Consider the following 27,023-nt stretch of genomic DNA (forward strand, 5'->3'; position numbering starts at 1 on the left):
CAACAAAATACACCCACGTAGCTGCGTATCGTTTGTACTACATACACTGAGTGCGCTTGCGTCTTGCCCCCGCAGGAGCAGTACCAGTACCTGTACAAGGCGCTGCTGAGCCTGGTGAGCGCTCGCGAGAACAGCGGCAACGGCGTGAAGCCGGAGGGCCGCAACGGCGCGTCGGCCCTGCTGGAGGACGTCACGCCGGAGGAGAGCCTCGAGTCGCTCGTGTGACGACGACGCCACCCTCCCTCCAACCCCCCCCCCCCATACCCCCCCCCAACCCCCCCCAACTCCCGCCCGTTGTATCCTTCGGCACCGGCGCGCGTGCGCTCAGCCGTGACGGTTTGGAGCACCGCGCGCCCGCACCACGCCGGTGCGTGGATGCGGGCGCGACTCGTTAATCTCTCTCTACGTTTGAAGTAGCCGGAAGACTAGGATAAGCACGTGAGCAGTCGTCGCGGCCGTAGCGAGAGTATACTAGATGCGGTGTGCCGGGTACAGACGTGACCCGGTGACGGTAGTTGGATGCATTGGGTGCGGCACTCGCGCAGCGTGGAGGTGGACAGGCTGCCGAGGTTGACACGTTCGCGTGGCTGGGTGTCGCCCGCAACAGTTGCGTGGTCTGGCAGAAGAGAAGAAGCGATGGGCGGCGCGGTCGTGTCGGCAGAGTTGGCCGCGGTAAACCTCTCGACCGTGAGCGCGCGCCCCGATCACACGGAGCGAGCGGGAGCTCATCATGGCCATCTCAATCATCGGCCGTGATTTATCCACTGCTGGATGAAGGCCTCCCCCAAATCCACCGCCATCCTTCACGGTCGCGGAGATTGCAACCGTCCGTCCGGCAACTGCGCGCCAGCCGATATACAGCGCGTCGTCGTCGTCATCGTTGTCGTCATCGTCGTTGTTGTCATCGTCATCGTCGTCATCATCGTCATTGTTGTCATAGTCGTCGTCATTGTCATTGTTGTCATCGTCGTCATCGTCGTCATCATCGTCATTGTTAAAGTCGTCATCGTCGTCGTCATTGTTGTCATCGTCGTCATCGTCGTCATTGTTGTCATCGTCGTCATTGTCATCGTCGTCATCGTCGTCGTCGTCATTGTCGTCATCGTTGTCTTCATCGTCGTCATCGTCATTATCGTCGTCATTGTTGTCATAGTCGTCATCGTCCTGGTCATTGTCATCATCGTCGTCATCGTCGTCGTCATCGTCATCATCGTCGTCATCGTCGTCGGCGCTCTGCAGGGATGAGATGGGCACCAGGGTGGTGAAACGTCAAAACGGTTGCCCCCCCGCAGAGAGATGGCAACAGAGAAGGATGGCCCCCCGAGGCTCGTTCGACCAGGCGCACTCCGCTTTGGTCCTTTCATTTTCAAGCGCAGCAGCGTCACGTTTACTCGACAGTCTTTAATATTAAACGATATTATTACGGCAATATTTTACGTTTAAAAAATATATATACAGTTTTGGCCGGGTTGACTTTGTCTTAAGGCCTTGTAAACTGGAGTCCATATGAAATCACCAAACTCCTTCTGGGGTCACATCAGTCGGCTTCTCGCCCAGCAGTAGACGGCGCTGTGCTGCCAACAGAATGTTGAACAGAATGTTCGCAGCACCTCGTTCGTCGTGCTCTCCCCTCCGTGCTCTCCCATGTGCCATCATCCTGACACGCCTCGCCGTTGCACCATTTCAACTCCCTGTCTGCCACACGCGCCGAGTGGCATCTGTCGTATTATCCTGCGGTCGTTCCGTAATTCAGGTCAGCGATGAGAGAGCGAGAGAGAGCGAGACATCCGCAGGACACCGCGTTCTCCTCCTCTGCGCTGATTAGATCATTGCAGCCAAGCGATCGTAACGAGCGACACAAATAACAAGTAACAATTACGTACGGTGCTTGCGATGGCTCGACTAACGACCCGCAGAGTTCTTAACGAGATGCTATCGACATTCTTTTAAAATGCCTCGCGCGGTACGAGCCCTCGTCGCCCTTGGAACTCGCCGGCGTGGCATCGATGCGGTCCATCGCACTGCCATCCCTGGTGGCCACTGTGTGATGCCATCGTGCACATACCATTTGGGTTCCGATCGCATCTTGAAGCAGAACGCTTTTCGGAAAATTCCACAGAGAGGAGTGGGGTGTGGGCATCCTGGGAAACGGAGGGCTAATTTTGTTCATGTTTTTAGTGAAAGAGATTAACTCGGAGGAGGGCATAGAAAATGTCTTTGAGCCTGGATGTCACCAGGGGCAGGGAGCCCACAGCACTGACGGCTGGGGAAGGAAGCTCCAGACTGAGGACAACAGAGGAGACAAACACCTGTTAAAAGGTTGGCTTCAGCCAGTAAATGTTAACAGACATTTAACGATGTATTCCTTGATGTAATGTAATCGGCATTTTGTTTATATCAAGCCAGAGGATTACTCGCTGTTGTCGGTTTTAACGTCAAACCCAGAGGCGTCGGTTATTCATAGCGCGTGGAGCGCACGCAGGAGAACGTTGTTACAGAGTAGATCGCTTCAATCGATTCCTGCTGCAAATGACGCAAATTATTTTAGCGATTGCCCGTCGCACTTTAATTTGGCCGTGATTACATTTTGCTTTACAGAAATTCCAGCAAGGGCTTTGTCAGCTATAACAGTGCCCCCCCCCTGCCCAACTCTGGATTACGATCAACGGAATGAAGCGACGGTCCGATTCTGGCTTAATTTGCCGACGGCCGGTACTGTGCTTGATAAATAATTGGTCATGGCCGAGGGGTTTCCTGGTGAGAAGATTCGTTGAGTCACAGCGCCGCGGCCTGCTCGTTTGTGCCGAGCCTCCTAACGAGGTCACCATTTTCTGGGGCGTTTTTTTCTTCTTTTTTCGAACGGAGCGTCGTTTTAATTGGTGCGAGAAGGCACCCGCAAAGAATCGTGCCCCGACGAAGGTTTACTCTACGCTTCTCCCGTCGCTTCCTTAACGACACATTTGGCAGCCTTTTGAGGAACACGCCGAAATGGCATTGGCCGACATCCAGGAGCCGGTCGTCTCTTTGTTTTTTTGAGAATCATTAAACATCAACCGACGCGCCCAGATACAAACGAAAAAAATATATCCATAATATAGTTTTTTTTGGGGGGTTAGATTGCGTAAATATAAAGGTTTGCCGTACTAGTAATGAATTGGCATGTTCTGTTTATGTGACAAATCTTACTAATTGGTGGTGGCGGCTTTAACGACACATTTATATTCACGCGATTTAACCCCCCCAAAAAACCTATATTATGGATGAAAGCCCCCGTGTGAAAAAAAAAACGCAATTATAATTTGCAAAGTTAACAAAACTGGACGTAAAGGCGGTTCGACTGCGGTCACGGCCCAGACCGCAGGGCACGATGCGGCGTCTTCGCTGTGTCCGCTACACCTTCGTATTGCTGAGTCGTCTCTCGTGGGGGGGGTCATCGCGGCACGTGAAGACTGCACGTGGTCGAGTAGCAACTCCCCACCCCCCCCGCCACCGGTCATAACATGAAACGTGGACACCGGCGAGCGTCTTGAGGGCCCACTTTCACGAGCTTTGCCAAAACACGCGCACAGGTCGGTCGTTTTCATGCCATGTACGTACCTTGAACTTCTTTCGCACCGTACGTAGCCGACCCTGCTGATCGGAGGTGCGGGAGAAGGACGACAAACTGGACACAAAAAAGCAGTTCGGGTGAAATTAGTTTTCAATCTGCCAAACGGAGCGGAGTGATGATGATGCTGCTGCTGCGTACAAGATTGCATATCGAGGTGGTGGGAGCAAAGGCCAGTGCACCCATTAAAAGTCCAACATCGGTAAAGTTGAGGTATGGTGGACAACAGCAAGCCTGATTCCTTAGCTTTTCGAACACACGCACACCGCAAGATATTTGTTAAATCGTTCGAGTCATCCTTAATGTGAACTTTTAACGCTTTTGTTTTTACTAACGATATAAATTCTCTCGTAGTCAGCCACCTCTTATATTGTGAGTAAACCTTTGCTTGCTGCAGTGTTCTACTAAAGATTAACGATGGTAAGTGAATCTCACGGTAAAGTAACCAATGCATGCCGTTAGAATGTGAAAAAGCTAAATATTGTATATAGTATACTGGCTTGGAATGGAGGAAAGAACACGTGTTGGAACCTCCTAATGGAAATGGTTGGAATGAACAGAATGCCGAAACGTTGTAACGTCCGTGCAACGATATCCGTTCAGATAGGGTATACGTTGTATGGAAGTTTTACAGTACAACCTTGGGGGACAATGATTCCACATTCACAGACAAGTGGGAGAGGTACAGCTTTGCTTCAGTTCAACGTCACGTATTTACTCGCAACTGTCGACACGGTTGTGTGCAAGTCGCTTTATTCAGAATCAGAAGAATGAGAATCGCGAGTTTATTTCCCGCTCAGGCCCGTTGAAGACGGCGAACTGAGTAACGCGAGCAAACTGGAGCAAGCGTGGAAGCAACTGGGAGTAGTATCGAACCCAAAGAGATTCTCGAGTAACATCACGGACAGAGGCAAAGGGAAGGCCACGATCGCCCACGTCTTTGAGAAAGCGCGTGGCTCACAGAGAGACAGAGAGAGACACACACACAGAGAGACAGGGAGAGAGACAGAGAGAGACACGGAGAGAGAGACACGGAGAGACACGGAGAGAGAGACACGGAGAGAGAGACACACACAGAGAGACAGGGAGAGAGACAGAGAGAGACACGGAGAGACACGGAGAGAGAGACAGAGAGAGACACGGAGAGAGAGAGACACGGAGAGAGAGACACGGAGAGAGAGACAGAGCCGTTGAGTCATGAGCTCTTCTTTTGAGGGCAGCTCGGCCAGCAGACAGCGGCGGCGTTATGGAGCTACGACAGCCGTGCCTGAGTGAGCGAGTGCCTGAGTAAGTGAGTGCGTCAGTGAGTGAGTGCGTGATTGAGTGCGTCAGTGAGTGAGTGGGTGAGTGCGTCAGTGAATGAGTGAGCGAGTGCCTGGGTAAGTGAGTGCGTCAGTGAGTGCGTCAGTGAGTGAGTGCATGAGTGAGCGAGTGCGTCAGTGAGTGAGTGCATGAGTGAGTGCGTCAGTGAGTGAGTGTGTCAGTGAGTGAGTGTGTCAGTGAGTGAGTGCGTGTGTCAGTGAGTGTGTCAGTGAGTGAGTGCGTGTGTCAGTGAGTGAGTGTGTCAGTGAGTGAGTGGGTGCGTGCGTTGTCATTCGTCTCCAAGACGGGGGCGTTCCACCGGCTTGCACAACCGGCGCTCCCCATCGGGCCTGTTGGCTAAGGGGTGTGAATTGAGGCCATCGGCATCGCAAATTTGCAATTGAACCGGTGGTCAACGGGTGAACGCGCGCGGCAAGAGAGAGAAGTCGTTCCCTGAATTGCGGCACGGCCTTCTCCATTGGATTGGAAACAATTCGCGTGTTCGCAAACGTCGGGAATGATTTGGCACGGGACCGTTTGCCTCGGGGCATCGGTCAGCTTTGTTGGACGGCAGCGTTGCTGGGGACAGCTCGGAGCTCTTTCACAGCGTTCGCAGAACTGCAACGCGATGACATGAAACACTTGGAGCGCCACGGGGAGAAGTCACATCGCTAGCCACCGTGTGCATATACACACACGTGATAATGCGACGTCTCTGTTGAATTAATTTTTCCTCATGTAAGTGCACAATTTTATCCGATTAGAATTTGCGGCTTGAGCAATCGAGCTGCGCGCGCGCCACGAATGCCCTCATCGGAAAATGAACCCCGCCGCATTTCTCCTCCTGAGTGAGCCTCGTGGATTTTATTTTCCATCTCCCCGGCTCCATTCCAAAAACGGCGCACGGAAACCCGCGCGGATTGTCCCCGATGAGGCGGCGTGAAGGGAGTTCAGTTTCATTTCGTGCCCGAAGAAAACACACAAAAAACGAGTTTAGCCGTCCCGCCGAATTGACGCCATCGATACTGCCATCCGCTGGGGACTCGAAGGAAATTCATGAGAGCGCATGTACCTTACGTTCATTTGTTTTGTTAAATAGAAAGCCAATTGTGAAAATTCGCACCCAAAACATCAGCCGCCGCTAGGCAGGGCCGAGGCACTGCACCTCGAGAGTGCCAATGTTACGTAGGCAAATAAATAAGTGGTCGTGAACGAGTTGATCTTGATTAAAAGTGTAAAGACGAAACAATTGTCCGCACACCGGTCTGCCGTGTCTTCGAGTTGTGTCGCGGACCTAAAGAGATGCAACTCCGATTGGCACTGTCGGCTACGTACGGTGTGAAAAAAGTTCAACATCCATACAACGTCCGAAAGCCATCGGGGAGGGCCGTACCCTGCGCTCCGTGACGAGTCCATGGTGACGGAATAGATTGAGCTGAAGCAAAGCTTTTAGTCGGCCGCGGGTTAACAGGAGAGACGCGGGCAGGTCAATAGACCGAGGCAAAGTGTCGCTTTTTCTGCTGCGCCTGTGGACGTCGATTCCGCCGTCTTCTGACGAGTATCCGACTCGCGAAACACGACTGTGGGAGCGGAGAAGTTGTGGGCTCGACAGAATGTAGAGTCGTGAATGTCAATACTCGCTTTGCCGAGTTGCGAACCGAGCCCAGTATTTTGAGAGCGTTGAAGGTGGATTTGATGCGAAAGGTCAAAGGCACTTTTTCTACGTCGATTCTAAAATGCCCCCCTAAAAATACTCCCCCAAACGGAAGAGTCACGTGGTCGTGGGTGACAGGCATTGGAAACTGCATTTGCGGAATTAAATATTTTAAAATACGAAAATAGCAACGTGTTCCAAAACTGTCATTTTAATTTCAGTATTTTATATAACAAAAAAATAAGAGTCTATATGAGATGATTGCTTTAAGTATGTTTAACAGACTAGCATTTTGTCACTGGCAAGCTGTAAATATGTACCATGGGTAGACAGTCGATAAAAATAGACATTTTGTATTTATAGTCATAGAATATCGTATTTTGCTATTTAAAAAGGAGAAAAAAAATGTTTTGTGATGATTAAACAACACATTTATACGTTGCGTTTTTCTATTCGTGAAGTTAACATTTGCGACTTATTAAGCCGGTGGCGTCTGTACGGTGATGCGATTGTTTACCACATTTTTACAATTACTTGACTGCACACATGCCTAACTGTTTTTAACCCGTTTGAAATGCCATTTTTACTACTATATTTATTAGACTACAGTGATGTTTTCGGAAAGAAAAAAACCCCTACTTGGCTGTGTTTGTCTTGAAGTAAAGTATTTCCCACTGGGATTACATTCTGGATACATCATTATCCGTGTAGTACAAGCTCAAAAATAAACACAATAAAATGAAAATAACAACATTTCTTTGGGTCTACTCATGCTTCTTTGTTCATCGTCACCGGGCCCCACTTGAGCCTCCTGAGAGGCTCGGCGAGCGATGTTCTGAATTGCAACCATCAGAGCTCCTCATGGTACCAAAGGTAACTGCCCTGAGAGGCAATCTAAAATAAAAACACGGAACTCTTTTTATACTGGTAGGAACCTCCTGGTTACACCAGCCCACAGGGGATTATTGTGTCCGTCCGTCGTGCAGGGAGGGGCTGAGTGGGGAGGGGCTGGGTAGGGAGAGGAGGGTGGGGAGGGGCTGGGTGGGGTTGGGAGGGGTGGGGCTGGGTGGGGAGGAGCTGGTCACCCCGTGGTGCCCTTATAAAACTCAACGTTTAACCTATTCACGCCGGCTTGTGCCCGCCCTCAGTCGGGCATATTTGCGGAATACACCACGCCGCCGTTGACCCTGCAGGCCATTGACCGAGCAACCCATCGTTCCTACCAGCTCCCTCCGCAGGAATGTGTTTTGCCAGTTCACTTGGCCACACATGGGAGCTCATCGAAGTGGCTTATATCGTCACGTGTGGGAATTTATAGTCGTGGCCGAATCATCTAAACACATATTTCTAAATGTGGAGGGGGCAGAACCGGAGAAAGAACCCCGAGACAAATCCACGCTACCATCACTGGGAGACAGATCGAGGAAGGACATTGTCCTATTATGGCCGAGCCAGTCCACCCAGCCAGTCGTACTGAAGCATAGACGCTTGTTGTCGATCATTACTGTTACTCTATATACATGACAACTGAATCATCATCCAGAATAGAGGGTTTTTTTGGGTTAGATCGCGTAAATATATAAATGTGTCGTTAAACCCGCCACCATCCGACACAGCCAACTAGTAAAGGGGTGTGTCACGTAAACAGAACGTGGCCAATTCGTCACTAGTACAGCACTATCCGGTGTGTTGGAGAGCCAAGCCACAACATTTACAATCTGAGTGCTGTACTAGTGACGAATTAGCACGTTCTGTTTACGTGACAACCATTACTAGTTGGCTGTGTCGGGTGGTGGCGGGTTTAACGACACATTTATATATTTAAGCGACTTAACCCAAAAAACCTATTATGGATGATATTGGTCGCGAAAGCCTACTAAGTGTTAAACTGAATCATCATTATCATCGGCCACGATCAATCGTCTGGTGGATGAAGGCCTCCCCCCCCTGCAGCCACCTCTGACGAGCGTGCTAGCGTCATTACCCACCCAGTCATTGCACTTACCGCCGTAGGAGGTGATTATGTAATCACGTATCGCAGGGGTGGAGTGGTGGTGCAGCGGTTAGCACACTGCACTGTGAACCTGGTGATCAGAGTGTGTTTCTTGGCTACCATCAGTGACGAGTGATATCTGAACCGGCGTGGTGAAGTATGGCTAAACAACTGACATGACCGACACGGCATGGGGGGGGGGGGGGCATCCACCGCTAGTTTGACAAAGAACTATACAGTACATTCGTCCTGATCATTGGTTTTATACCCTTTTATCTGGCAACAAAACTGACACCTTTTTTTTACAAGGAGTCATGTTTGCATTGACCACAATACCTGCGGTCGGAATGCAAACAAAACACACAACTCTGATAATGTATATGCACTGTCCTTGAAATTGATTGGTCCACACCCCAGACAATTACAAGGACAGTACATACATTATCAGAGTTGTGTTTTTTGTTTGCATTCCGACCGCAGGTATTGTGGTCAATGCAAACATGACTCCTTGTAAAAAAAAGGTGTCAGTTTTGTTTCCAGATAAAAGGGTAAAAAACAATTATCATATTTTGCTACTGGCAAAGGAGGTTCCAATGGTGCATTCGTCCTGTTCGTGTTTACAAACTCTCTATGTGTTGATGAGCGTAATGATAAATTCAATAACAACGAAACACTATGTTAATCGCACCACATTGACGAGAGTACATCAGCCTGGGGGCTTTCCAGACGCATCAACTCGCAGTGTTTGCTAAAACAAAGCAAACTCTGGACTGATTTCAACCATTTACCGTCTCGTCAGCAGCCAGGCTTGTTAAATACAAAACATAAACTGCGGCGGGCTTGTCGGATGGTATTAGCAGGAGCACTACGTCTTCAAGATGGGGCTCTCGGCAAACGGTTACGTAGAAGGTTAAGAGTAAGGGCAGAGAGATTAACTGCGCGAATATTCTCCCATCATCGGGAGATGTTAATGCGGGACGAGGCCAAGTTCTTTGTTCTGGCGCACCACTGACCCTGCTCGCTGCCGATGTCGATCCCCAAGTCTGTGATGCGCGCCTACTGATGGAGCTTCTTTGCCACGCAAGGTCGGGGCAAGGTCGGAGCGAGCGAGCGGATGGCTCACGCCCGTATCAGGCCACGAGGCAGACAATGCCCTCGGCTCGTTTGGCCGTGATGGTATTAACGCCACCGAATCATTGCTCCTCATCTGTGGAAGCTCGCCTGCGTGTTTAATGTGGTGACAGGAGAACGCTGCGACCACTGCGTGGTGTTGAGCACCGCGGCGTTCAGAGTTGTTATTCGAGAAACGATGGGGACGTCATTAGCGCAACACCACCAAGCTGAATGCTCTTGAAGATTTTTTCTGGGTTTTTTTTAAGTTCCTCAGTGAGTTTTATTTATCCACGGAGAGCTTTACAATTGACCGCTATATGGAGTAATGGCTTTCCTTTGCTCAAAAGACCTCCCAACATCTGCTATAAATCCTCCTTCACCTGACAGGGAATAAAATATTAGACGGTGCTGATTCAACAAGTCCCTTCAACACGGCCTCGTGAAATGTAGATATTTACTCTCCCTCCCTCGCACACACTTTTGCCCATTATCCAAATGACTGTAAATGCTGAAGAGATGCACGGGGTTATTAACTCGAGAATGTGGCCCGCCAGTCGGGTCTGCGTGGGCAATCACTGATGACCGATGAGATGGGAGCAGAGCATCGATGCTCATATCTTTGGTTGATGACCCATATAACTCGCCTATCCCAAGCCGGCCTCTAACAATCGACCATCGCTGTGTTTGTGGAGAGGAAGGCGGAGGCGGATTGCTGCTGCTCGTGGTTTCGCTCGGCGTTTAACCTACGAGTGATCGTTGCGCGGCGCTGCAAGCCACCACAACGAGGCTGAATTTAGTGCCGCGGTTGAGCCGAGAATTTCACGGCGCATCTCACGAGGACGCAATGGCTTTTCGCAAGCTTGGATGGATGGTTTGCAGTCACTGCCGTGGCAATAATACAGCCGAACGGTCATTCCTCAGGAAGCCCTTTGGAGTGCGAAGGGAGACTGATTGATGTTCGCACCGCGAAACGCATCACGCTGTGACTTCTGCTCCCGGGAAACGCGCGCGTTAGGAGCCACGGACGCGTTGAGTAAACAACCTTGAGTCTCTTTTAGAACAAAAAATATCAACACGCGCCTCAAGTCGGTGGCAAGGCCGGATAATTTAAAATTGTGCTCAAGTAGAGCGGCTGCTCCGCAGGAGAGAGAATAACATCCCATCGTAAGCACTCGAGACGTGTCGAGTGAACGGTGGTTGTGGGTTGGCCGGGTGGTTCAGAGGTCAAAGCGCTAAGCTGGCTCCGCTAAAATCCTGGGTTCAACTCCTGTCTCATCATCACGGTGGCTAGGAGATGTTAACTTCCTCGCCTGGTCTACAGGAGGCCGTGGGTTCGATCCCGACCCCTGACGCCTGCTGCTGTGTATTTGGAGTTTGCGTGTCTCTCTCTCATCATCATCACGGTGGCTAGGAGATGTTGACTTCCTTGCCTGGTCTGCAAAGAGGTCGTGGGTTCGATCTCGACCCCCGACGCCTGCTGCTACTGTCTATTTGGAGTTTGCGTGTCTCTCTCTCTCCGTGGCGGCGTGGATTTTTCTCCGTTGCCCCTCTACATTCAAAATCGACGTCACGCGTTCAGAGTGTCTGGCTGTTCTACATTTCCACGTGATGATGATGAGCCACTTCGTTGAGCCATCATTTGTGGTGGCCAGGTCGCTCCTGAATGAAGAGCTACACTGCTCAGTGGGCCTCGCCTGGTCAAATAAAAACTAGTTCAGATGATGATGTTCATAGCGACATTAATATTAAGCAACCCTCTTCTATTGCGTTGTCTCATCTCCTAAAGCTCACTTAATACAAGTTAGGGAATGCCATGGGAAGCGGAGCGATGGTGCCGCGTCACAAACTCCACGACCGCAGTTCGACTCCCGGTCACGGCGTTCACGTCCAGTGCAGAGTGATATCAGCACCCGTTGGTTGCTGGGCTTTCACCAAGCACGCACTGCCAAGAGTGGTGAAGTATGGCCAAACACAGACCCCACCACCCACCCAACCACGACCGACGCTGCCATGGGTAGATCGGCCTTCATCCAGCAGTCGATTGAGCCTGCACAGCGAACTGAGCAAAGCGCTGGGACTGCGATTGCTTTCGGGTGAATGCCGCGATATTTCCACGAGATGGCGCCCAGCGTTAGGAAGTCCGACAACACCAACACCGCCAAACACCAACACCACCAACACCAACACCGTCAACACCAACACCACCACCGTCAACACCAACACCACCAACACCCTCAACACCAACACCGTCAACACCAACACCACCAAGACCCCCAACACCAACACCGTCAACACCAACACCACCAACACCGTCAACACCAACACCGTCAACACCGCCAACACCAACACCGCCAACACCGTCAACACCAACACCGCCAAACACCAACACCCCCAACACCAACACCGCCAACACCAACACCACCAACACCCCCAACACCAACACCGTCAAAACCAACACCGTCAACACCGCCAACACCAACACCGCCAAACAAACACCGCCAACACCAACACCGCCAAACAAACACCGCCAAACAAACACCGCCAACACCAACAGCGCCAAACACCAACAGCGCCAAACACCAACACCGCCAAACACCAACACCGCCAACACCAACACCGCCAACACCAACACCGCCAACACCAACACCGCCAAACACCAACAGCGCCAAACACCAACACCGCCAAACACCAACACCGCCAACACCAACACCGCCAACACCAACACCGCCAAACAAACACCGCCAACACCAACACCGCCAAACACCAACACCGCCAACACCAACACCGCCAACACCAACACCGCCAACACCAACACCGCCAAACAAACACCGCCAACACCAACACCGCCAAACACCAACACCGCCAACACCGCCAACACCAACACCGCCAACACCAACACCGCCAAACAAACACCAACAACGCCAACACCGCCAACACCAACACCGCCAACACCAACACCGCCAACACCAACACCGCGATATTCGCCACGAAGTGACGGCGACGTCACCACGGCGCCTGTGGCAGGCCAGGTGCACTTTGAGGCCATCACGAGAAGTTGTCCAAGTCTCGCTGCTGACAGGAGGAGGTCTCGGGACAGACCCAGCAGGTGCCATGGGTTGGCTGACTGAGATGACCGGTAGATGCGCCCAGCTTTACCCTCTAATGTACAAACTTGCTTCATTTTAGCCGCCTGGCGGCGCTCCGCTCGTTGTTGTGAGCGTCGCTCCTCTGCTCTCCGTTGTTGCTGGAGGGCGACTGCCTCCAATTACCCAGTAGCAGCGTCCTTCACGAGCTTCCTCCACAGAGGCCGATCTTGACACCGCTGGTACCAGTCATCGGCAAGTCCACTCAGCTCACATCCTCCCGTACCTCATTAGCTCCATCTCTTCTCCAGCCCATGTGGTGCCCGTTTAGCTCCCTCTATGCGGCCAAACAGAAGCTGCTTGGACATGCGGTGGCTGGGCATGCGGGCTACGTGACCCAGCCAACGCAGCCTTGCCTGCCGGAGGAGCTCACCGATGGGACTGTGCCCAGATCTTTCAAGGATTTGTGAGCTCCTCAAGCAATCCAGCGTGCAGGTTAAACCCGGGATGGATTGTAGGCATGCCAGCCTGAATGTTTCTAACCGGCGCAGGTGTTCCATTAGAGGGGTCCACGTTTCACAAGCGTAGAGAAGGGAGGGCATGACTGACAACATACCAGAGGCAACATTCCACATCTCAACATCTGTTGGAAAATGGGACCTCTCGTTTGGAACGATGTCCAGGATTCCAGATTGTTCAGAGACAACAATGGGCATTCCAATTGATATGACCGTGATCACAGTAACAACGATCGGCAGCCATGTCCACAGTGATAATCATGATCACTACGAATGTACACACGCGGTATTGTCATCACAATTATCATTATTTTACTGTGGTTGATGGCTTCGTGGTTATTGGTTTTTACCCTTCTATCTGGCAACAAAACTGACACCTTTTTATAAGGAGTCATGTTTTCATAGACCGCAATACCTGCAGTCATAATACAAACTAAAGACATAACTCTGATAATGTGCACTGTCCTTGGGTGGGACCAAATGACGCCTTTTGGTGTCATCTGGTCCAACCCATGTGAGACTAGGCTCTAAGGAAAGCTGTCTCGGGTGTGGACCAATCAACTTTAAGGACAGTGCACATTATCAGAGTTATGTCTTTTGTTTGTATTATGACTGCAGGTGTTGCGGTCTATGCAAACATGACTCCTCGTAAAAAGGTGTCAGTTTTGTTGCCAGATAGAAGGGTAAAAAACCAATTTTCATATGTTTACTGGCAAATGAGGTTCCCAAGGAGCTTCGTGGTTAATATTGTTCTTGCCACAATGTAATTTTAAACATTAATAGACGTCTGCAAGTGACGTCTGCAAGTGACGTCTCGTCCGGCCTGGTGGGCAATGAGCGAGTAGCTCCCAAGCGGAAAGTCACGAGTTCACATCCTGCCTGTGGAGGGCTTGGCTCGGCCCATCATCACCCCGCGGAGATGCATAAAATGAGCACCACTTTTTTTGGGGGGAAGTCAACAGTGATCGTCTTATGGACGTACTCGCCCCGGCAATAGAAACGTGGAATTTACACCCAACTGGCACGGGGCAGTAAACGGGAGATGAGCGCCAAAAAAAAATCGCTGGCCCAGCGGTTCAAACCAGAAACGAAAGTTTGCCCAACGTTGACATTTGTACTGGCTGCTCATGACCAAGAGATCAGCTTGACTTGAATTTGTAATCGTCTCCACGGATCATGTTATCGCCATGTGTTATCATCATCGTTAACCGTGGGGGTTTTAATAGCGTACGTTTTAAGCAATCACTATATTTCACGTTTCGCTTTTAAGCAAAGGATATCAATGGTGCACTCGTGCAAGCCCCTGCACTTGGTTTTACGTGCAATATGAATCCACAAATTGTATCGTATTGTTATTGTAGACTTGCTTATGTATTTACAATCAATAAACATGAAATTATTTTTCATTGATACAGATTGATTTATACCGAGCTGTTTGAATAAAATAAGGTTGAGCTGGAATATCGCAGAATACTCCAGAAGCTGAATATTCTGGCATTTTTTAATACGGTATAATTATGTCATTAAATGTCTTCCAATGAATCTTCACATGGCTGACAGTTGTACATACATATATGCCAACCGTCTAGCACGACTTACATGCAGCCTAATAAACAACCCACTCCCATTGGCAGAACAGGATGAAAGGGATGATCTGAATGTTAAATCATCCATTGCAGCCAAACAAACATGTTCTTTCATTTCTTGCTGTTAAATCAATCTAAGTAGTGGCTTAGGAGCAGAAAGTTTATTTTTTTATAAACACTTTACTTCAAATGCTGCGGAGTGGAGCTGTGGCACATCAGTTGCCGCACTGATCTACAAACCCAGCGACCCGAGTTCGACTCCCGGCGTGGTGAAGTATGGTCAAACAGCCCGCATTACTGACATGTCCATGGGGAAGTCTTCATCCAGCGGTAGATTGAGAATGGGCAGTACATTAAGGGTGGAAGGATTGACCTCAACGACCCCCATCCACCCCCCGACCCAACAATTCAGGGTTACGATTCAACTCAAGATTCATTAATTTAATTATTGTGATTAATGTAGCGGCCACTCGTGACTGCAGGGGAAGCAGGCATCTATCTCTCAACATACCGCATTACGTAAGGGGGGGGGCATATCCGTGTAACCATCACAGGGCCGTGAGAGGTGGTGGAGGCCATAATCCAGCAGTGGATTGACCATGGCTGCTGCTGATTTTTCTTCTGCTTCTTCTTCTACCAATCAATTCATGAGCCTAATCCCACAAGCCCACTCACCGTGCCCTCTGCCAGCTATAAGGAGACATTTACTCTCATGATGTTTATGTGAAATGTATGCCAAGTGTTTTGTCTTTGCTACACCGGCCACACTGTTGTCAGTACTTTGAAGTTGTTGTTGTTGTTGCCAACGCCTTAGCACTTCTGTACGTACTGTATGTTGAATTTCTTTCCCACCGTACGTCACCAACCGTGCTAATCGTAGCCAACCGTGTTCTCACCGTGCACCGTATTGACAATCATGCCATCATTCGCCGACACGGCTCAATGTGGGATAGTATCATCACCCACAATTCTACATTTGAAAACTTACGGGGGAAAAAAAACCTGCAGACCGTACGCCAAACCCAACTGCTAGATGAGGCCCTTCCAACACTGTGCCAGTCATAGGGAGTTGCACTACCCGTTGCGCCACCGCTCCTGAACCATTTGAAAACTACCCTTGACACTGCAGTCTATATTTTTTGTTGTAAGTGTCATTATAAAGTTCCTGCGATAATTCGATTCAGCAATGCATTACGCTAGCCATAATATAACACATATATAGTGTGAAACTTCACACGTCTCCCTTGCAAAAGTGATGATGAATTCACATAGACTGGCACCTGGTTAAATAAAGGTCTACATCTCGTGCACTATGTTGCGTAGCATACGTTACTGAAACGTTGCTCGCTGTGGCTCATACCAAAGGGCAAAAGTTATTTTATGCAGCTGAACTTTGATTTCACCCATGAGCAAACTTAACTCCACCACCACCACACTCCTTACCTCTGTGACAAAATAAACCACCTAAAACTGGAAACAATAATGAGTCCTAATTAGGGTGCTACCATAATTACAATAATCACATAAAAGCAACGCGGTTTAGCTCAACAGTGTTTGCCCAAGACTTCATATCCTGACACGGGAGGCAATTAATGCAGTTATTTTCTCGTGCTATAAATGAGGCCTCGTTGTCAGTGGCAAACAAAAGGCAAACAGATGGTTACCTACAGACTCTGACACATGAAGCATCATATTGAAATAGATTGCTTCATTAAATGTTGACTTTATGAAAATGTCAAGGTTGCTCAACAAATAAAGAATAAAATGAGTGGGATAAAATAGTGACCGAAAACTGAAAATTAAACGATCCCCTGGTGTTGATTAAATATTCGTCTGTACAGCCACCCTGCTGCGACAACGACGGGTGGAGCGGTGGCGCCGCAGTTAGCACGCTGCATCACGTAGCAACCTCGGTTTCATCAGCCGTGAGTGCGCGGGCCCCCATCGCCAAGCCCAAGTCTACCAGTCCACACTGCCCAGCGCGAGCAGCCGGTGTACGGCCAAACAGTGGATTGACAAAGGGACATTTTTACTTTGATAAAGCCAGACATTGCCTAACTTCAAGAAACCCTTTTACAGTCACGTGTGCTTTATTATGATTCCTGCACCGGAATGCATTTATTTTGTTCCGATTGAACTGCAACTGAATTGGAATCTTTATTTTGGACTGGAGGAATCCGACGAGCTACGAAGCTTTTTTATATTCTTGGTTCTTTCGGTAAAGTCACGTAGAAGGGAAATAATAAAATAATATAAAAAATAAACATTCTCACGACGTTTCGACTGCAACACAAGCAATCATCATCAGGTGATCATCAGGTGATGATTGCTTGACGTGACTTTACCGAAAGAATCAAGACTATGAATCCCTGCAGTCACGAAAGCTTTAAATAAAAAATTTACGAAGCTTTTCTTCACTGATGCCCAGATGATAACACATCTGTTTGACCAACTATCAGGTGCGTGCGGCGCGTAGCGACGTCTCAATCGCAAACGAATGGAAAGGGTCGGTAATGAGGGAAAGCGGCGACTTTCAGAGTCGCGAGGACAGGAGTTCGAGCTATGAACCCGGTGATTTGGGTTCGATTCCAGGCCACGGTAAACGTCAGTGGCAAGTGGTATCTGAACCGCCCCCTCCACTCCTTCACAAAACTGCACAGTCTAGTGAAGTATGGTCAAACCCCCCACAATTGACACAGGAGGCATTTGACATTGGGAGGCCTTTGACCAGCAGCTAATTGACGAATGGCTGCGGATTATTATTTGTATTAGTTGTAAGTGTGTGAATGTGCATAACGTTTGTTTTGTGACCAAAAAGCCATGCATTTACCCATAGTCATTCTAATGGTGCACGCACGTACATTGAACTTCTTTCGCACCGTACGTAGCCAACCGTGCTCATCAGAGGTGTGGGGGAAGGACAAATTCGACACATTAAGTGTGAAATTGAACATTGTATCACGCTTGCTGGCTATTCCAACAACTTACGCAGATATGACGTATCGAGGCCTGCAGTGAAGTACTCACCGTGTCGAGACTCAACAAACGCTTTGCATTCGAGCGGCTTATTCGAGCGGCTTATTCAAGCATGTGGCATGCAATTAAGGGAAGTGTGTATTTGGAAAATGTGTAAGTTTTGGCCGTGTAAAACGTATCAATTATGATCGCACTAAAAACACAATGTTCTTGAAGGGAAATACACGCGGGCACTTTTAATTGGTATCTAATGCCACCTGATCCATCCCGGCCTCGACTCGCGCCAGAGCGCAACTTGAGAAGTGTCGAGATTGAAGGATTTTAGCGACGAAGTAAGCGCAGCGGACTCGTAAAAACTGCAATCTCCGCTGAAACGGATGCCGTTCTAAGCCGATAATTACATTTCCCCCCACGTAATGTGGGTGTTTTATCTTACACGGGGAAATTTTAAGTTTTGCATTTTATTCCTTAATTATAAATTCATTTTATAGACAGTGTACACACACACACACACGGCTGGGTTGGCGCAGCGATCGTCAGCTGCTTGCGGGTTTCCAATCCTCGTTAGGAGCCGACTCAGCGCCTCGTCCTCACGGCACTCGATACATTAACTTCCACTTTGTAGAGAAGCAAACAACAGTGGGTGCTCGATGGAATTACTCACCACCATAGGAACGTGGAATTTCCACCAACGGAACATGAACGCCGCCTCTCATTCGATTGAGCGGGAGCAAAACTTTGACTCTTTGTAATGAAAAAAAAATGACTCGTTATCTCGATCCTTGATTACCTGTGGGGGTTTTTGTTGTTGTTAAAGCACCGCGGACAGACATCACTCGATAACACCCTGGGCGTCTTTGCGCGCAGGGTTTCGCGGTTGTGCCACGCGGCTCTCCTGACGCGCTTTCGGTTCGCGCCGCGCGGTCGTTCGGGAGCGACGTCCCAACGTCTCGCTCGACGCGCCGGGAGCTTCTTCACGGTGTCGAGCGTGCAGGAACTGCAGGGAAACGTCGGACACAATGCCGGCCGACACGCGGCACGGCCCGTGAAACAAACCCGGCGAGCCGTACCGGGTTCAGTTCGTCCCAACGCACGCTGCTCGCAGGGCCCCTTCCATCATTCCAAGAGAGGTCGGCGTGAGACCAGCGCTGCGCCAAATGCTCGGTGGTTATACACGAGCGATAACAAATTGATGGCGGTCAACCCAGATGTCAATGATGACAGACAACCCCGACAATAAGAAGTGAGTTTAATTTATCATAAGTTGGGTGTGTGTTTTTTTAAAAAAAGATCGTTACGTCTCAATAGACCGAATGATTCAATGTCAAAACCTTCCTCGCCATACACTTTGCATACCGTTGGGATGAATGTGGATCATATTTGTCTCCATCCATCCATTCAGCTCATCTTCATCTCCTGTCCAATGCTCAGTCAGTCCTGAGCCAATGGTGGGAATTCCACGATTCCTACGAGACATCATCCCATTGGGGGGGACATGTGCACAGTACACGGAATGACTACTTCGCTCCACTTTGTGGCAAAGTGGATGTTACAGACCCGATCTCATAATGCACAAGACCTATTGAGTGGGACTGACATTTTCTAATTTGGAGCATTTCCTGAAATACAATAATAATGAAACACAAAAGATGTTCTTAGAAAATAAGATATTGCCTTTTGATGAGCACGTGCCTGGCTAAAGCAAAACTGAAATGAATAGTTAACGCGACAATTTGAATCGTTCATATGCCGTTTCACGGCTCAACACTGTACTCCTCTACATTTCGAGATTAAATATTTTTAATCTTCCAATGTTACGTTCTTAAATGTACATTTCAAAATTTTGAAACATTCAAGCATATAAATTAGTTAAACTTTCCCAAGTGTTTTAGCAATTAACTTGCGAAAATTGAAATAGTCTCAGTTTCTGTTCCCCATAATGTCTTGATTGCTGCTTGCAAAATATTAATATTTTCAATTTCATTTCGGCTGCCATAGCGTAGAACATTGTGTAATTGTATTCTAACGTGACAGGCCATTACAGTCTCACAGACATACACTTACATTGGCAGTGCTGAAAATGGATTTTAATTTAAGATTCCATTGTAAACTAACTGCTCAGCCCAGTTCGGAGGATAGTTGTAAATCTTACCAAACAGCCACTTAAAAAACCGATGTACAATGCATGAAATGTCCCTCACTGAAACTCACCCCAACACGTTATCAACTTTAATCTATCCGCTGCTGGATGAAGGCCTCCCCGAGTCGTCGCCATCCCACGCCGTCCCGTGATGCAACGGCGCGCACGAGGCGATCGCATCGCTCTGTCTCTCCGACGTGGTCGCCCCTTGGGCACGCTCCCTCCTTTGGCTTTCACTCCGTCGTCACTCTCCACCGCCATGGGCCACGATCCCTTCCCACTCAACCGTGACATCCACGTCTCTGGCGGCTGAGTTTTGTTTTCTCACCCGTGCACTTGGGCTCTCCGCCTCTCGGGGTCACGTCGAGCGTGCACCTCTTCCACGCTTCTCTGCACACGTTTGCGTTGTGTTACAATCTCTACATCCAGCGTCCGTGTCTCCAATCCACTGTGTCCATAGCTGGTAATTCACCGTACGCTGATTAATAGCATTCTTCTTTGGATATGTTGTTTTGTGAATTTGTTTCTGGCTCCCGACTAGAATCCTCTTTTTGTTATGATTACATTTTTGTGGAATCCTGTATTGCTTAGTCGCTTATTTTTTATCTTGCGTGAATTTCACTAGTCTGTAGATATTTTGTAGGCCGCTGTTTATATATATTTTACTGTACGTATGTTGAACTTCTTTCGCACCGTATGTAGCCAACCGTGCTTATCGGAGGTGTAACCTTACTAATTGTTGCGCCTCACTCTCGGATCGGTGTAACGTTGTACATCGCTGTGCGGTGGTAAGTATCACGATAAGGCGCCACTGTAAATTAAGTTTAAGTGGAATTGTTTTCGTGATGAAGGTCGGTTTTAAAGCACCCAAACCCGCTCTCTCCCTCACCTCTATTTCACTGTTTCAATCGAGGTTCACTTTGGGCCGCGTCCTCGTGAGATTACCTGTTGTGTTCCTCCAACAAATATCTTCATACTTTGTTTCGCGAACGTGCAGCGCCTGACCTTTGTTGTGATCACTAATTATATTCAGCCCCACATTTGTAACCCTTCATTATTACATTCGCCAATAATTTTCTGTACTTTACATCGGTTGTTGCAATGGCTTCATCGTCAGCGAATCTGTAATTGTTCAAATGTTGTCCATTTACATTCATGGCTGTATTCCTGCATTCCATTTTTTGGAAAAACCACATCGTTTATAAAATATACAGGACACCATCGTCATCATCATCATCAGAATCGTGAAGTCGACAGGACCCGTGGCGTCCAACCAGACGGTCACCGTGTGGGCCACGTCAAGTTCCAAACTGGTGTCTTCTTTGCATCCGCACCTCCGATTAGCACGGTTGCCTATGTACGGTGCGACTGAAGTTCACCGTACATACGTACGTACCGGACACAGTAAATGTTCCCGCCGTGGTCGCGACCAAAGCGAGCCGCGCGTTTCAAGCCCAGTTGTGCTGACGACTACCCCGCAGCACGATCCCCCGGCGTAGAGCTGACACACCGCAGTATTAACCAGGCCGGCCCGCTAGATTCGAGCTGCGAACCTTCCGCCGCAGGGCCGCGCGACCGTACGGATCGCGCTACGCGGCGACAAAGAACGCAGCGGGGGCTCTCGCGCCACGGCCTGGCTGGGCAGCAGACGAGAAATCTGGAATCTCGACGGAGTCAGTCGCCCCGGTTTGTAAGACGGGCGCCCAAGCGAGAGCTGTGAGCGGCGCGGACTGCGCGGAAGAGGAGAGACCTCGCCCGTCAAAGGGGGATGCACAGCACCGTGAAAGGAGTGACACGCAGGGCAGATGGCTGTACGCGGGGGGCGGGGGCAGGGGGGGATGTTATTGTTCACCGCAACACCTGTGGTCACGCGGGACAGGTGTGGAATATTAAATAGGCAGCCGAGCCCTCAGCGTGGAAAGGCCTCGCAGTGTTAAGGGTGTGGTGGGTGGCTGTTTGTTTTTTTGACACTGCAAGCCTGCGGAGTGCTTCGTGATTGTGCGATGCAGCTGTCCGCTGTGGTTGTAGCACCGCGTGCTGTTTGGCAGCTCCCAGGCACGTGGAGCGAAACGTCGGACGGCGTGCCAACCAGCACCGCGGTACTACGAACCGTGCACACGTCGGAAAGCGTTTTGCAAAAAATCGCTGTTGTGATGCACTGGCCAGAGGAGGTAGGGTTGGTGGATCGTTCGGCGATGGAGTCCTTTGAAGTGACATCTGCCTGCAGGGCAATGACAGTTCCCGTAGGAGGGAGTACAGCAAGTGGGCCTCCGAGTGTGCAGAGGCTGATTGGCTTCCTCTCGCATTGTCAAGTTTGTTTCTCCCCCATTGAGGCCCTCCAGATTAGGTCACCACGGAAAAATACTCCGAAGGCATTCGGCCGAATATTACCAAAACACAAGGCTCCCGAAATATTCTAGATTTGAAGCTTTCGTGACTGCAAGGATCCATACTCTTTGGTTCTTTCGGTAAAGTCACGTAGGTGAATAAAAATAAGAATATAAAAATAGAAATAACTAAATTAAATCACGACGTTTCGGAAGTAACACAAGCGTCCGTCATCAGGTGGGACAACCACAGCAAGTAATTTAATTTAGTTATTTCAATTTTTTTTCACCTACGTGACTTTACCGAAAGAACCAACGAGTATGCTCCCGAAATAACCCGGGGAAGCTTTCCCCGCTGGTATCAGCAATCTATATTTAACCGGGAGATGAAAGATGGGCAACGTTAGTTCTGAAAAAGGCATTTTCTGAATTATTTAATGAGAACGAGGAAGATAAATTTGACCGCTGAATGCACCTCGTTAATTTGCCATCGTTAACGGTGCACAAAGTACACCGGGGGATCGTGCTGCAAAGGTAATCGCGGTGGCGAGATGTTAACTACCGCGCCTGGTATACAGGAAGTCGTCGGTTCAACCCCGACCCTGCTGTAAATTTGGAGTTTGCGTGTCTCTCTCCCCGTGGTCACATGGATTTTTCTCTGGGTCCTCCGGCTTTTCCCTCCACATTTAGAATCAACGTGCATTTAGAACATTTTACCTTCCTGGGCAATCAAGCGCAATCGTAATTAATAATGATTCCTTGATCGACTAATCGTCCCGTGTCTAACTGTGAACGAGTGCAAATTCGAGTTGAATGCCGGAGAACACACTTGGCCGTGTGCGTTGCATTGCGTTGCCGTGGGAGCGTTTCTGCAGGTGGTATATAGAGATATATATATCTGTGATAGAAATGGGAAGTGATTACAGAGGGAAGCGGTGTGGCACAGGCAAGGACACCCGGGTAGCGGACGCCACGGCGTGAAGCCCTGCATCCTCCAATGGGCCCGCCCGTTAATGCAGGGATCACGCGTTGACGCTGTGACTGATGGAATCCGACTCAGCAAGCTGCGGCGTTCATCTGTAACGACCAATCGTACATCAGCGCTCAGTGCACGAGTTTCACGATTGCTTGTGAGGTCCAACGAGCGCTTCCTGTGGATGGCCTTGCCCTCGGCCGAGGAATGTGGAATTTCGACCGTTGGCCCAAAAGGTCGCCAACGAAAATGAGACCCGCCTCGAAGAAAGAACACGTCTACATATTTTTCTCGATGTATTTATAACGTGGGGCCGAATTAAAATATTACCAGCGCCGTATTATGTTGTTATTTTTTTTTTATACTTGTTAACTCAGGAAGGCCTCGCTCTCAAGACTGTGCAAGAGAGCCATGCTTACGATATTTTAAATATTTTTTCTGCGATGTATTTGTGAGTGGAAGGATATCAGAGTGGAAAGGGTCAAAGGGCAACCCTCCCAGCAATGTCTCTCTCTCTACTACTGGAGGCAGGGCCTGCCCTGCAAGCCCTCTGGGAGGTACTTCGGCCTAGTCTTTCACGTTCGTCTGATAGTCTTGGAAATAGCGGTGAGTACCCACACTTTACTCCACCACTCCACTACGCGCGACCTACCGGTCGACTCACTTTTATGAACTAATTTATACTGCTGGGCGGACAGAAGCGGCGGGGGGGGGGGATTTAAGAAATGCTCCCGAACTCGGGATTGCAAGTCCACTGTGATTATCATTACCCCAGGGCAGCTCCCCAAACCCAGAGCACCCCAGAAACATTCTGTAAAATTGATGATGATGAGGAGTACATCTTTATCGTACTGCGCATTGCAACAACAACATGCAGTAATTATTTGTTTCCTTATCTCCCACTGCTACAACTCAGTTGCTCTCTCCGTTCAATGTTGAGTGGTTCCAAACTTTATTTTCCGCAGTTTTATTTAAGGAGCAATGTGATGGGAGCGCTGCATTCCATCGCAGGTGGCATCTAAGTGTTAAACCAAACGACTTTCTGTTTATACCCCAGGGAGATTGCTTCTGTCAAAAAATATATACGAACAACTTCCAAACGTAATGCAGGCCAGCTCTTATTGCACTGCTAATATCTAAGCCGAGTGAATTATTGCCTCTAATCGATTCGCTGAGACAGATTTAGCATTGAACCTGTTATTACTCTTTCTGCTAAATATCTTTATTTCATTATCGGCTACACATTTTTTAAAGCATTATATGCATTCCCAAAAAAAATGTGGGACGCTGCCACAGTGAGATGGTTAGAACTCGGAGGTTGCTGCTGAGATGAAATCTCCCGGCGTGGCAGCTGTAAACATTGGGGCACGTTTCTTAAATCACCTCCCCTCCGTGCACCCAGCGGCATAAACGGGTTCACCACAGTGAGTCGATCGGCAGGGCGCGTGCGTGCGGTGCGGTAAATTGGTGGTCCTCACACCTATGCCGAGACATCTGGCCATCGTGCAACAAATGCAGAATCGGAATATTTATTCATGCCGGAGGAATTCGCTGACCTACGAAGCCCTTTTTCACAGATGTCTTGGGGGAATTTGAAACCCGTGAGCAAACAGTCACCAACATTGTCTTATCCGTGTAAGATGGCCACGATTGTCATATTAAAATTGTCAAAACATTAAAGTTGGTTTCAAATACCAAATGAAAAAAACTCCATTAATCGATAAAACAACCTAAAACAGAACCCTCATTAAAATGTCTAAGAGGCTCGCTCAACAGTGGCGTAGCTACGGAGTGCACAGGCGGTGCAGCCGCACCGGGGCCCAGGTGCCGCGCCACGAATAGGGTGGAGTGGTGGGTGGGCGGACATTGGACAGGAGGAGACATTTCATCCCTGATTCCTCGCACCGCAGAATATGCCAACCACGCTACGCCATGGCTATTCAAGCTTCCATGGGGGAACTAAAATAAAATATATGCGTCGTGAACTGTAAAGCCCAAAATTGCGATCGTAATAACTAAGCTGCCTCGGGAACCCTGTTATAAAAACAAGGCCTGGCCATAACAACCGCTTTGCTATATTTCACACAAGCGGCGTACAATTACGGCCACGGCATCGAAAGTCTCTCCCGCGATCGTGTGGGTGTTTTTTCACGTTGCCCTTCGGGAATCGATGTCCGACGTTCCACTTAGACGTCGTTCGGTCAAACGGCAAGGCTGCACGGTGCGAAACAACGTCGGACGACCCCACGCGGTACCACCACCGTCACCGCAAAACAAAAAACAGAAAAAAAAACTCGACGCAGTGCCAACAAAACAAATCCGATAATTTATTCTGATGCGAACAAAATGAAACGTGTCGCGTGACAGTGGCGCACGGCTAGACCCGCCCACCTCCCACATCTCTTAGCCGGACTCACTCTCTCGTTTACGTGCAGGTCATGCACACTCTGGCCATTACCATGCAGGTGTGTCTGGCAAAGTGTCAGATCAACTAATCCAACCCTTCCAGTGAGAGAGGGCCCCGGTAAGGGCAGGCGCTCACCCGCTCACGGGCTCCGGTAGCCATGAAAGCACTGCGCAACGCGTGTGTGTATATCTGAGCTGTCATTAATGGCCCACTTTACGATGCCGTATGTTATTAAAAGAGCACCTATTTCTGTTATAGAGTGCCTCCTTATAGAAGTAAAGTGTTCAATAGAGGGACAGCCCTTACCCTATTTCGGTATTTACAGCCAGACAGCCAGACAGTAAAAAGTAGCTAATAAGGAGCTTGGTTTGTTGAGTTGGCGAGTGAAAATAACACTTAATCCGTCGGCATATTGGCCTTGCAGATTAGAAATGTTTCCCGGAATGGTTTTGTTTAAACGGGGCGACTTGTGAGCCGGATTTGAGAAGGTTTCGTCCTTGAAGAACGATGCCGCTTGCTTCGAGGAAAGAAATTTTGATTAATTTTCAGTTGATTTGTTTTGTCCCATATCTACCGTCTAATGCGTTTCGCTACGATCGCAGTTTTTGTGTTCGCTCAATTTTCGCCGATATGCAAACATTCGCATACAATTTGCATGAATCAATTATTTCACAGTGCATGATTCAGCATGTCCTTTGTGACCCTGATCATGGATTTTAATGAATGAATCATCGCATCGATACGTGCCAACCGGGTGAGTGACGTGTTGTGATGACCAGGAGCCATTCTCGAGCAATGAGGCGCCAAAGTTGCACCGACGTGTCACCAAGTGTCCATCGATGTTGACAAGTCTCCGCTGTACCTGTCAGCAGCTAATTAAGCAGACGTGGCGGTGCGCATCTGTGCCCCGGCGACTTGGGTCGCACCGAGATTCCGTCTTCGCGCAAGGCACACGTCCATCCTGCAGGGCAGAGACGCGCCTGCTACGATGAGTAGCGCAGCAAGAGCGGGTCCCGCGGTAGCCTCTCTGCTGGACGTGTTGAGCGTCGTCTGAATAGTCCACGTCGGTTTTCCTCCAGGCACTGCGATGACCTCCCACGCCGCCCCACCGTAAAAAAACCAAAACTCAAAGAATTGGCCAAACGTTATGACGCCAGCAGTCCCCTTGCATACGATTCTTGAGTCTCGCTGAATACGTAAAGAGGTTTAAAATAAAAAAAAACATGCAATGTTGCGGTCACCAGTAAACAAGTGACTTAAGCATCTGTGTTTAAGGAGGGAATAGCGGTGGAGTTCCCTTTGCGATAGCGTGCGGAGAGATGTAGTATGGAGAGATGCTGCTGT

At 49.2% G+C, this 27,023-nt stretch overlaps 1 protein-coding gene across 3 annotated transcripts in view; it reads left to right on the forward strand.

Annotated features, from left to right (window-relative positions):
- The window catches only part of LOC144943768 (receptor-type tyrosine-protein phosphatase gamma-like), a 156,025-nt gene extending 151,250 nt beyond the window's left edge, over positions 1–4,775 (forward strand). For all 3 annotated transcript variants that reach the window (XM_078871578.1, XM_078871577.1, XM_078871579.1), the window contains one exon: positions 76–4,775. In XM_078871578.1, coding sequence (XP_078727704.1) covers positions 76–225 — 150 coding nt within the window. In that variant the 3' untranslated portion in view covers positions 226–4,775. The remainder of the gene's footprint in view (positions 1–75) is intronic.
- The last annotated feature ends 22,248 nt before the right edge of the window (positions 4,776–27,023 follow it).

Source organism: Lampetra fluviatilis, chromosome 32, assembly GCF_964198595.1.
Source record: "Lampetra fluviatilis chromosome 32, kcLamFluv1.1, whole genome shotgun sequence".
Taxonomy (NCBI): Eukaryota; Metazoa; Chordata; class Hyperoartia; order Petromyzontiformes; family Petromyzontidae; genus Lampetra; species Lampetra fluviatilis.